The sequence below is a fragment of the Sus scrofa genome, chromosome 3 (genome assembly GCF_054392235.1).
Source record: "Sus scrofa isolate SSC_HxYL_T2T_F1_AM1 chromosome 3, Sscrofa_HxYL_maternal_Yorkshire_Landrace_v2.0, whole genome shotgun sequence".
NCBI lineage: Eukaryota > Metazoa > Chordata > Mammalia > Artiodactyla > Suidae > Sus > Sus scrofa.
In genome coordinates, this window is record NC_139385.1 from 38,044,662 (window position 1) to 38,057,344 (window position 12,683).

The window sequence follows — 12,683 nt, forward strand, 5'->3', positions numbered from 1 at the left end:
TGCATCAGAGTGGAAAAGCCCATCACTGCTGGCTACCCAACCAAAGACGCGGCAGCCTGAAATTGGGAGTGAAAGAGTGAGACAGATGTCAAAGCCGGTCAAAGCTGGACATTTTTCAAATTGTTAGCAAATGTATCTTATGCCTCATACTGAGTTCCTAAAGTTTAACAAGTATTTATCAGGTGGAAAAAAAAAAGTGGTATTGGGAAGGCTGAGCCAAAAATTAGCCCTCCGAACTGGACTGTGGTGATGATTATAGAATGTTGTGAATATATTCAATGCCCCTGACTTACTGCTTTAAAATTGTAAATTTGCTTAAATACATTAGACCACCCACAGAACAAGGCAAACCCCGCTTCTGCCTTCTGCCCTGAGAGCTCCATTTACAAGGCTTGAAGAGGCAACCCCTTTTTTTTTCATCCTAGACTGAAAAGGGACTTTTTCCCCCTCATTGGTCAGAGGCACCCTCCCTCCCTCCTGGGTGCTAAGAACTTTATTGGAAGCTTCTGATTGGCTGGGTCTTTGCCCTGGAAGCCCCCCTCCTCCCCTTCCCATCCCCGACTCCGGTGTTGGGAGGGTGGATTGCTGAGCCCCCTCCCCTTTGGGAAAGAAAGTTCCTTTCTGGGCTCCTCTAGCTGCTCTGGAGAGAGAGAGAGAGGCTGGTGAAGCGGGGCTTCCTCGGGGCCCTCAGCAAATGCCCGTATCCATGGGGCTGCTGGGTCTGGTCCTGCTCTGGGTGCTGGTGACAGCGACTTCCAGTAGTAAGTAAGGCTGTTTAACCCTCTTCTGTCTGGGGTGAAGGGGCGCCCACCCAGATCCACTCGGGGCAGCATTTTTCTAATAGCCAAATGCCTGTTTACCTGTCCCTTTGCCGCTCTGACCTCCCACCTTGGATTTGTTTTTCATGGGGGAAAAAGGAGGGGGAGATGACAGGTCGGTCCTTCATCTCTCCCTCCTATCTTCCACCAACCTCCTCTGGAAACAGACCAGATCTGAAACTCCCTAGCCCGTGTGCAAGGATGCTTGGCGCTCTGCTGGGGTACCAGGTGCTCTGCCGAAAGATACTAAGAAACTCTGATGCAGGGTGATGATGGGACGTGAGCTTTCACCTGTTGTCTTCGCTGCAGGAAGCTATAGGACAGTGATAGATCCATTACAAGCAGAATGCAAGCCAATATGTAATTTCAAATTTCCAAGTAGCCACATTTAAAAAGTGTACAGAAGAAGCAGGTGAAACTAATACTATAATGGTTCTTCTTTCAATATAGCTAAAGTATTAGAAAAGGTAATTGATACAGAAAGTATTAATGAGATATGTTTTATGTTCTTTGAAATCCAGTGCATGCTTGATGCTTAGAGCATGTTTAAATTTGGATTTCTTCAAAAATTTCATACTTCATTTTCTTTCCTTTTTTTTTTTTTTTGTTCGTTTGTTTTTTTAGGCTACACATGTGGTATATGGCATATGGAAATCCCCAGGCTAGGGGTTGAATCAGAGCTGCAGGTGCTGGCCTACACCACAGCCACTGCAATGCAGGATCCAAGCTGTGTCTGTGACCTGCACCATAGCTTGTGGCAGTGTTGGATCCTTTAACCCACTGAGTGAGGCCAGAGGTTGAACCTGCCTCCTCATGGATACTAGTTGGGTTTGTTAATGCTGAGCCATGTGGGGGAACTCTGGATACTGTATTTTCATTGCAAATCCTTGATGTGTATGTATGTATATATCGATTGATTGATTGTCTTTTTAGGGCTGCACCTGTGGCACATGGCGGTTCTCAGGCCAGGGATCGAATCGGAGCTGTAGTTGCAGGTTCACATCGCAGCCACAGCAATGTGGGATCCAAGCCACATCTGTTACCTATACCACAGCTCACAGCAACACAGCATCCTTAACCCGCTGAGTGAGGCCAGGGATTGAACCCGTGTCTTCATGGATACTAGTCAGATTCGTTTCCGCTGAGCCACAGCAGGAACTCCCCTTGATCTGTATTTAGATTGCCCCAAATTTTGAGTCGAAAGACTACTTTGGTGGAGTTCCCACCATTGTGCAGGGGCTTAAGGATTCAGTGTTAGCACAGCTGTGGTATAGGTTGCAGCTATGGTTCAGATTCAAGCCCTGGCTCAGGAACTTTCCTATGCCATGGGTGTGGCCAAAAAAAAAAAAAAAAAAAAAGAAAAGAAAAAAGAAAACCCAAACAACCTACTTGCATACACTAACTTGTTTCAAACATACTGAAAAGTTTCCCAATGACTTTAACTTGTTTCATTAAAATGACATCAAATGAAAACTTTCTTCATAATACCAGCCACATTTTTTTTTCCAGCCACACCCAGGGCACATGGAAATTCCTGGGCCAGGGCTGGAACCTGTGCCACAGTAGTGACAATGGCTGGATCCTCAACTGGCTGAGCCACCAGGGAACTCCAGCCATATTTCAGATGCCCAGTAGCCACATGGGGCTGGTGGCTACTGTCCGAGACAGTGCAGGTCGGAGGACTGCTATTTTAATTGCTGTATTGTCAGCATTTTTTGCCTCTCACACAGTAGGTGCCTTAGTGATCTGTGTTAACTGGACAGAGAAATAAACAAGGAGCAGAACTGACATCTGAGAAAGCTGGAGACTCGGTCGCATTTCTGGGCTGTGGAGATGATGTGAATTTCAGTCCATTTCCGATTTCGCCCTAGAAACAGTAGGACGTGGATGGAAAGATGTACGACTTCCAGTGCTCAGTGCTTTCCCCTCCTTGGTCCATCGATTTAGTAGGATCATTGAATGATCTTTGTTTCTCTGAAAGGTTTAAAAAATTGAGGTAGGTCTTTTTAAGTGCTTGAGAAATGGAGCAGAGACAGACTCGGTTGGAGCAGATTGCTCTCAGAACACACCTCACTTCTGGGCGCTGGATGTCACGGCTGGCAGGTATCACGGCTCTGGGTATCGCTTGGTGGGGAAGCAGATGGAGAGGTTGTCGGTTGAGCAGACACGCGGAGTGCTGGGTCTGTGCACAACTGGGAGTTTATTTTTTAATTTTTTAATTTTTTTGTCTTTTTGCCATTTCTTGGGCTGCTCCGGCGGCATATGGAGGTTCCCAGGCTAGGGGTCCAATCGGAGCTGTAGCCACTGGCTTACAGCAGAGCCACAGCAACGTGGGATCCGAGCTGCATCTGCAACTTACACCACAGCTCACGGCAATGCCGGATCCTTAACCCACTGAGCAAGGCCAGGGATCGACCCCACAACCTCATGGTTCCTAGTCGGATTCGTTAACCACTGAGCCACAACGGGAACTCCTCAACTGGGAGTTTAATGATGATGCACAAACATGTTGCATTTGGTGCCCGGCGTCCACGTTATCCGAGAGTTGGAGGAAAGTTGGAAGCGATACCGAATGGGTTATATGTCTTTGAAATGTGGTTTTATCCATTGATATTTTACTTTAATGCAAAGAGCATGTTTTGGGATGAGCCAAAACATTCAGGGTCAAAAAAAAGAAACTCTGCCACATACCCCATGGTGTTTTGTTATTTCAAAGGGTTTCACTGGGATGGTCTAAGGTGCACTTTTCCCCCATTTGGCAAAAGCTTTTGTTTTTTAAGGGGTTAGAGAGGCTGGCATGTGTAAGGATGAGCAGTGGAGGTGCAGAGCAGTGCTTTTGAGGATAGAAATGATATTATCGGAAAGTCCTCAGATGAAAATGGCCGCAGGTGGACCCCTGGCTAAGGCTGTGCTGGGAGGGCAAGGATGGTGCCTGGCAAAGATCCAGGCAAGTGGCTGCAAGGACAAATGGGGAGTGACAACAGGTGGAAATGGAGAGGCTTGGGAGCGAGCGGGCGGGGGTGGGGAGGGGTGGGGTAAACATGTGGATGGAGAGACGCTGACCCATCCCAGGCAGGAGGTCTGGGGTTCCCCAGAGAGTGTCCTCAACAGCCCAAGGAGGTCCCTGGCCTGTTCTGTTCATACTGTGGTTCTGCATCTTACATGACAAGGGAATTGGGTATTAGGAGTCTTACCAGGGCGCCAAGCTAGATACCGTCCTTTCCTGCTGCAGCCTTTCAGTCTTGCCTTTCCTAGTCTATCCATCCCATTATTTATTCACTCACTCATTCGGGATAATGTTGTTCAACTTAAAAAATGCACCACGTGAAAGCTGAAAGTTAAGTTTTATTTGGGGCAAACGTAGGACTTAGGCCGGGGAGACAGCATCTCGGGTAGCCCTGAGAAACTGCTCCAGGAGGCCAGCGGGGAGCTAGGGTATATAGGAGTTTTTGCCACGAAGGGCAGGGAGCAGGAATGAAAGCGGTCTGGGCTCATGGAATCCTTCCTTTGATATGCACCTCAGCTATCTGGCCAGCTCCCCGCTCCCCCTTGGAGGTGGCTGCGTTCACAGATGACTGTGAAATGCTGGTGTAGAATTCCCAGAAATCACCTCAGCAGACCCTGGAGAAAGATGAAAAGCAGCTTTATTACACTGGCGGGTCCACAGGGATTGCTTCCCAATCATGGATCCCAAACAGAAAGGGGGAGATGCGTTTATAGTGCTGGCCTCTGGGTCCAACCTGCTACGTTAACCTTTAGTTCCATGCAGGATACAGCAAGGTGTATAGCTGTACAGAATGTCCTACGTTGTTACTTTAATGATTATCTTCAAGTGCAATTGAGCTATTTTTCGACTCTCTCCCAAACAATTGGGGCCCAGAGTTTCTCAAGTCCTAATGACTTTGTTTTTCTCAGAGCCCTCCTATGGGTCACACCAAGAAGGACGGTGGCGGCCAAGATGGTTTCGCTTTTGCCAAGCTCCTTATTCCCTTTTCCACACCCCTACAATGCCGCCCCAGAGAGGCAGAGGGAAGTTATGTCTGGGTATATGAGAAAGGTGAGAGGGAGGTGGATGCAACCAGGCACACATTTTGCAAAAGTTTGTGGCTGGTCTCGCGAAAGTTCCTGCTGATTTTGGAGAAGCCGCAGCGGGTGATGGCTTGAAGCGAGATCGTCATTCTCGGCTCAGGAATCGAACCTGGGCCCCCTGGATGAAACCCAGGAATCCCGGCCGTGAGACCAGCTAGAGGCTAACAGTGGAATTGCTCTGATTCATTCTTGCTCCCTGTCGAAAGCAAGAATGTTTCAAGGGGGCAGAGACTGTAAAAACGGGGATACAGTTTATTGTTAGAAACACAGTCCAGCAGGTGGGAGACGCAGAAATACAGAGTCTCAGTCTATTGATCTAAGGCAGAAGCAGAGTGGGAATACACACCCAAAGGAGACGTGAGGGGGGAGGGTGTCCCCCTGGATGAGAAGCGCGCCCGAGAGGTGATTGAAACCGCGTATACGGGACAGTTCTTCCGGGGCTTTGTCTTCCTTTGGCCAATTGACTTGTTTCATCGTTCACACTTGACCAGATCGAGGGCCCTGCCCTGACTGTGTGCGAATCTTTCGGCCAAGATGGATTCCAGAGCCGAGCATGGGGGGGCGGGGGGTTATCCAGACTTATTATGGCCTGGCCCTTTCGGACCCACAGGGGTCTCTCTGCGCATGTGTAGTTGGGGTCTCCCTGATGCTGAGGATGGGGAGTACGTGACCCCTTTGTTCCGCCCAAGCAGGGCTCGGCCCCTCTTCGGATGCTGTCATCCCCATTGTGTAACAAGATCACAGAAGCCAAGTACCAGCTACCGGCCTTGTGCCTGTTGTTTCTTCTGTCTTGTCATGTAGGTTGCTGGCTGCTTGTAAATGTCTACCCTGGAGCCCGTCTACCTCCTGCCTCACAACTAGTCACAAGGGGCAGATGCCACCGGGAAGGATGGTAGTGTTTTTCTAGGTAGGAGGAGATGCAAGAATCGGGCACATAAAATCTTCTCGAAGTATCTGTCTGAAGCCCTGTTCCTCCAGTTTTCCCAGAGCACAGAGTGCCTCCACCCTGAGCTCCACTCCACTCGGGGCGGGGGGGCGCTGCTGGTGGGTCAGCAGCTGCCGGGGCTCATGATTTAATCCATGTAGAGGCGGCTGGGCCAGGACCAAGCTCCAGTTCACCACGTGGTGGTTAAGGCTGTGGATTCAGGGTGCCTGGGTTCAAACCCTGGCTCCACTACTAACTGTGTGCCCTTGGTCTCTGAGCCTCAGTATCTTTGTCTGTAAAATGGGAGCAATAGGCTCACTTACTTCAAGGGATCGTCAGGAGATTGAAGGTGTTGAACGTAGAAATTGTTTGGAACAGTGCATAGCATGTTCTAAGCGCTGCGTAAATGTTATATTCATTCATTTCATTCATTTATTCCAGTCTCTACCAGGAAACAGAAGGTGGGATATACAATTTTTTTTTTTTTTTTTTTTTTTTTGCTTTTTAGGGCTGTACCTGTGGCATATGGAAGTTCCTGGGCTAGGCATTGAATTGGAGCTGTAGCTGCCGGCCTCCACCACAGCCACAGCAACGCGGGATCCGAGCCGTGTCTGTGACCTACACCACTGCTCATGGCAATGCCGGATCCTTAACTCACCAAGCAAGCCTAGGGATCGGATCCACACCCTCATGGATACTAGTCGGGTTCTTAACCCGCTGAGCCACAACGGGAACTCTTGACAATTTTGACCAAGACAACCAACATAATTAACTCATTAAAATTTTACCAGAGTTATGAAGAGAAAGGTGCTAAGATAGACTGACAGGTGATAACTCACTCTGGTTGGGGTGGTCAGAAGGGCCTCTGTGGGGAGAGATTTAGAAGCTGAGGCCCAAAGGAGCCTAGAATGTGAGAGCAGAAGGAAGAGTGTGCAAGGTGCAGGGAACAGCATGTGCAAAGGCCTTGAGCTGGAGAAGGGCCAGCATGGCTGGAGGGCTGGGGTGGGACCCAATAGGGCATGAGGGGCAGAGGGAGGTCTGCTCTCAAGGGAAGGATTTTATTACACGTGCATGTGGGTTGGCGTGGGAGCGGAGGTGGGGGAGACTCGGGGGCTATTAAGCAGGAATGATAGGATTGGATTTAGGGTTTGTTTTAGTTTTGTTTTTGCGGCACCTGCGGCATGTGGACATTCTGGATTAGGGATCAAACCTGTGCTGCCATTGGGACCCATGTTCCAGCTGCAACAAGGCTGGATTTAGGTTTTAGCTGTAGGGGATGAACTGGGGATGTTGGGAGTAGTTAGGAGGCTCCAGGCAGTTGTCTCACTGATACAAAGGTGGGGCTTTGCTTAGAGTGAAGGCTGTGGAGGTGGGGGAGGGAGGGAGGGATGGCTGGATGGAGGGAGGGGTGGATGGAGGGAGGGCTGGCGACCTGATGGAACTGGCGGCACCTGCTGACCCGCAGAACTCCGGGCGAGGAGGTAAAAGTCGGGAAGCCCTCATGAATCCCAGGTTATCAGCTGGAGCAATGAGGGATGCTGGTTCCAGTACCAGGATGTAGAGGAGCAGATGGTGGGGCTGTGGTGGGGTGGGGGCGGGCAGGGGGGTGACTTCAGCCCCCCCCGGGAGGGAGGAGAGTGAGAATGACCTTTTTGTCCCCTTGGTCCCGGGACCCTTAAACATCCTTTTACAAGCAGCTCAGGAACTTGTGGGGCGGGGCTGTCCCCTGCCTCCTCCTGGCCTCGACTTAGTTCCCTCTGATATGTGATTTTGGACCTTACAGACTCGTTGGTGGGGGAGGCAGCCTCCTGCATGACTTCCTGCACAGGTGAGCGTGTCTCTCAGGAGATCTTGTCACCCCTCCCTGTGACCCTGAGCCTGAGACAGAGCGGGGCTGGGGTTGGGGGAGGTGGAGCTGACCACTTGCAAGCTGTGATTAGGACACCCCTGGGGGCCTGGCCCACATTCCCAGAGAGGCCGGGAGGAGCAAGGCCACCCAGCCATCAGCATGTAGAGAAGCAACCTTCACACCAGCTTAAGATGCTCTTAAGCCTTCCCAGCCCTCAGGCCCTGGGGCTTTTTCTCCTTACCCCATGGTTGCCAGGTGGAGTCAAAATCTTAACCAAGTGATCCTATTTGCATCTTGGGTTAGAGAAGATGAGGGGATCGTAGGAAGAAGCATTTGGGGAATGCGGATACATGTGAGGGCAAAGAAACCCACATGAATCTGTTACGTCAACGGCAAGCCCAGGAGAAGGGTGGGGTGTCATAATGAGTACTTGGGTTTTGCAATTGGTTCCCTGGTCCAAACAGAAGTTTCAAGAATCACAGACACTGATCCCTACATCAGAACTTGCCCAGAGCACCTCCTCCACCTTCCTACCACCTCCAGTCCTGGAGGGCTGGCCAGCTCTGTAAAGATTGGCTTAATCTCATGCTAAGTGCAGTCAGCCTTACAATGAGACACCAACATCAAATGCTTTCCCTGACATGTGGACTCTGAAAAAAGGTCAGGCTGAACCTCTTTGCAAAACAGATGCTGACTCACAGACTTTGAAAAACATATGGTCTCCGGAGGAGACGGGTTGGGGGGTGGGGGGATGTGCTGAGGTCGTGGGATGGAAATCCTGTGACATTGGATTGTGATGATCATTATACAACTACAGATGTGATCAATTCCTTGAATTGAAAAAAAATAAAAATAAATAAAAAGATTGGCTTAATCTCCCCAACCCACCCCTCTGCCCCTGTTGACAGCCACCAAGGCAGAAAGGGTGGAGTCAGCCCAGGTTTGGATCCCAGCTGGGCAACCTGGGCTAAGTTAGTCAACCTCTCTGAGCCTGAGTTTCCCACTCCAGAAAGTAGAGGAAATATGAGTACCCACCCGAAGTTGTCATGAGGCTTCAGTAAGGGAGTGGAAATGTAACAATTGTCTCGCCCAGGGGCATGTTGCAATGTCTAGAGACCTTTTTTGCTTGTCACACCTAAGTGTGCTGTTGGCAGCAAGTAGGTAGAGGCTGGAGATGCTGCGAAACATTCTGTACTGCCCAGGAAGTCCCCACAACAGAATCATACGGCCCAAGATATTACTGCTGCCAAGGCTGAGAAACTCCGATGTGTGTAGAGCTCTTAGAAGAGGGCCTTGCACATGGTAACACTGGGCAATATTTATTAAGGATTTATTATCATCTTTTTTTTTTTTTTTAGGGCCGCACCCACAGCATACGGAGGTTCCCAGGCTAGGGGTCCAATCGGAGCTGTAGCCACCGGCCTATACCGCAGCCACAGCAACGTGGGATCCGAGCCATATCTGTGACCTACACCACAGCTCACAGCAATGTCAGATGCTTAACCCACTGAGTGGGGCCAGGGATCGAACTCACAACTTCATGGTTCCTAGTTGGATGCGTTTCCACTGCGCTACGACGGAACCGCCCATCTTTATTTTCTTCTTCACTCCTTTGGGTCAGGCAGTTCATGGGCCAGATGGGAGAGGGTGGTGGCAGTAAGAATGCCTAAGCTGGTCCGGGAAGAGCTGAGTCCTAAAGGGTTGGATTGTTGCGGTGACACTGTGGCCTCTGTCTGCCCTCCAGGATCAGCTGATGCCCACCTCCCCGTGGGCACCAGATACACCTATCGCTTTTCCACCAACACCAGCACTGGCCTGCAGGGCGCCCAGGTGGAGGGGAGTGGCCTCGGCCTCCAAGGCTTGGTCACCCTGGATGTGCTTGGCCCTTGCCAGATGGCCTTACGGGTGAGTATCTTTGGGCATGAAGTCCTGCTGACTTCAGGACATGGGGGAGGGCCAAGCGGAAGCCACAGCCCCTTAAATGTCCCATTTGTCTGATATATAGGAATCTCACATTCAGCAGGTGAGGGCTCTAGAGGGTAAGGTGGGAACATTGCACCATATTGGTTGTAGGAGGTACCATGGTACGTCCAGTGGGGGAAGGATGGGGGTTATTAAAGAAAGGGTGACAGTATTCCTTGGAGCAAGTAGAGCCACAGGGTGGTGGGGAACAAGCTATGACCTTGGGAAGACTGAGAGTCACAAATGGGGAAGCTGCAGGTCCCAGGGTAAGCAAAGTCTAACAGGGCAAGGCCTTCTAGGCAAAGGAGCAGACTGTGGTAGACACCCAAGACCTGGCTGGGGTCTCCAGGCCTGGGGGCTCCTTTGTGCAGGCACACCTAGGAGATACTGCACTATCAGGTCTAGGCCATCAAAATCAAGCTTTGCATTGTGGCAAAGCAGTAATGAACCCGACTACTATCCATGAGGACATGGGTTCGATCCCTGGCCTCGCTCCGTGGGTTAAGGATCTGGCGTTGCCCTGAGCTGTGGTGTTGGTCATAGACGCAGCTCAGATGTGGCATTGGCTGTGGTTGGGGTGTAGGCCGGCAGCTGTCACTCGGATTTGACCCCTAGTCCAGGAACTTCCATAGGCCGTGGTTGTGGACCTAAAAAGACAAAAAAAAAAAAAAAAAAAAACAAAAAAAACACAAGAACCCCCCAAAAACAAAAAAGAGCGAATATTGAAATATTGAAACAGATTTTTCTGGTTTCCTAGTGCGTATCCAAGTTAGGTTTATATTGTCTCTTTCTGCTAAGTGTGTGACAGCATCGTGTCTAGCGAATGTCCATCTTTTAGTTAAAAAATACGATGGCTAAACTGGGCTAATAATCAATCATCTGAGCCTTCAGTGAGCTGTAGTGGTAACATGAAAGATTGTGGGTCACCGGTCACCATCACACATAAAATTGTGATGGAAAAGTTGGAAATATTGCGAGAATTACCAAAACATGACAGAGACACGATGGGAGCAGATGCTTTTGGAAAAATGGTGCTGATAGCCTGGCTCAAAGCAGGGCTGCCATGAGGCTTCAATTTGTTTGTTTGTTTGTTTGTTTGTTTTTGCTTTTTAGGGCTGCACTCGCGGCCTATGGAGATTCCCAGCCACAGCAGGGCCAGATCCAAGCCAGGTCACGGCAACGCTGGATCCTTAACCCACTGAGTGAGGCCAGGGATGGAATCCGAAACCTCATGGTTCCTAGTCGGATTCGTTTCCGCTGCGCCACGACGGGAACTCCACAAGTCTTCAATTTGTAAAAAACACAGTATCTGGGAAGCACAGTAAAATGAGGTAACCTTCAAAAGACAAAATAAAATGAGGTAGGCTTGTACTGTACAGGCGTGGTGTTTGTCCTGGTTTTAGACAAGGTGGCATTTTGAGCTGGATTTTCTTAGTGGTTATTTTTCACCAAGATTTTCCTGAAACTCCCCCATGCTCTTGCAAGTGGAAATGCCTGCCCATTTACTTCATTTCATTAAAGTATATTTGATTTATAGTGTCGTGTTACTTTTTGCATTATAGCAAAATGACTTAGTTATATACATATATACATTCTTCTTTTTTTTTTTTTTTTTTTTTTTAACTGTATCTGCAGCATGGGGACATTTCCAAGCCAGGAATTGAACCCACAGTAATGACAATGCAACCCACTGAACCACCAGGGAACTCCTATGCATTCTTTTTTATTTTTATTTTTTTGGAGATGAGGTCTCACTTATTTATTTGGTTTATTAAAGTGTAGTTGATGTAAGGAATTTCCTTCATGGCTCAGTGGTTAACGAACCTGACTAGGATCCATGAAGGTGCGGGTTTGATCCCTGGCCTCGCTCAGTGGGTTAAGGATCCAGCCTTGCTGTGAGCTGTGGTGTAGGTTGCAGACGTGGCTTGGATCCCATGTTCCTGTGGCTGTGGTGTAGGCTGGCAGCTGTAACGCTGATTCGACCCCTAGCCTGGTCAAGAGCCAGTGCAGCCCTAAAAAGCAAAAAATAATATTAATAATAATAATTGTAGTTGATTTACAATGTTGTGTCAACTTCTGCTGTACAGCAAAGTGCATATGCACATGAAGTTCCCAGGCCAGGGGTCGAATTGGAGCTGCAGCTGCCAGCCTACACCACAGCCACAGCCATGCCAGATCTGAGCCACATCTTCAACCTACACCACAGCTCATGGCAATGCCAGATCCTTAATCCACTGAGCAAGGCCAGGGAATGAACTTGTGTCCTCATGGTGAAACCCACTGAGCCACAACAGGAACTCCTGGGGTTTTTTTATTTTGCCTTTTTTTTTTTTTTTTCAGTATTTGGCACCTTAGTATCTTTTTAGATTGTGGTATATTTGACACACTAAATATGTAAGTTTCATGAGTACAACTTAACGCTTCCATATTTGCATATATAGTGAAACATTTACCACAATGAGTCTAGTTACCATTCACCACCATACATAGTAACAGGGATTTTTTTTTTTGCCTTTTTGCCATTTCTTGGGCTGCTTCCGTGGCATATAGAGGTTCCCAGGCTAGGGGTCCAATCGGAGCTGTAGCCACTGGCCTACACCAGAGCCACGGCAACGTGGGATCTGAGCTGCGTCTGCAACCTACACCACAGCTCATGGCAACGCCGGATCCTTAACCCACTGAGCAAGGGCAGGGACCGAACCCGCAACCTCATGGTTCCTAGTCGGATTCGTTAACCACTGTGCCATGATGGGAACGCCGGTATTTTTTTTTTTTTATCGCAGACAGTATTCTTCGCTAGAGAAGCCAGGCTGTGCGTCACATCCCCGGACATGCTGGGGAATTGGGTTTTAGACTGATGAGTGAGGGTGCGTTACCTGGAAAAAGTGAAATTGTAGGGCAGTGAAATGCTGATACTGTCACAGTGGATTCATGTCATCATACATTTGTCCAAACCCATAGAAGGTGCAAAACCAAGAGCGAACCCCCACGTAAACGCTGGACTTGGGGGTGACAATGATGTGTCAGGGTAGGTTCAGCT

At 49.2% G+C, this 12,683-nt stretch overlaps 1 protein-coding gene across 1 annotated transcript in view; it reads left to right on the forward strand.

Moving 5' to 3' along the window:
- Positions 1 to 639: 639 nt before the first annotated feature.
- Positions 640 to 12,683, forward strand: part of APOLTP (apolipoprotein lipid transfer particle homolog) — a 177,211-nt gene continuing 165,167 nt past the window's right edge. Inside the window, exons 1-3 of the mRNA XM_021086611.2 lie at positions 640 to 761; positions 7,616 to 7,660; positions 9,426 to 9,586. Of these exons, the coding sequence (XP_020942270.2) occupies positions 695 to 761; positions 7,616 to 7,660; positions 9,426 to 9,586 (273 nt within the window). The 5' untranslated portion in view covers positions 640 to 694. The remainder of the gene's footprint in view (positions 762 to 7,615; positions 7,661 to 9,425; positions 9,587 to 12,683) is intronic.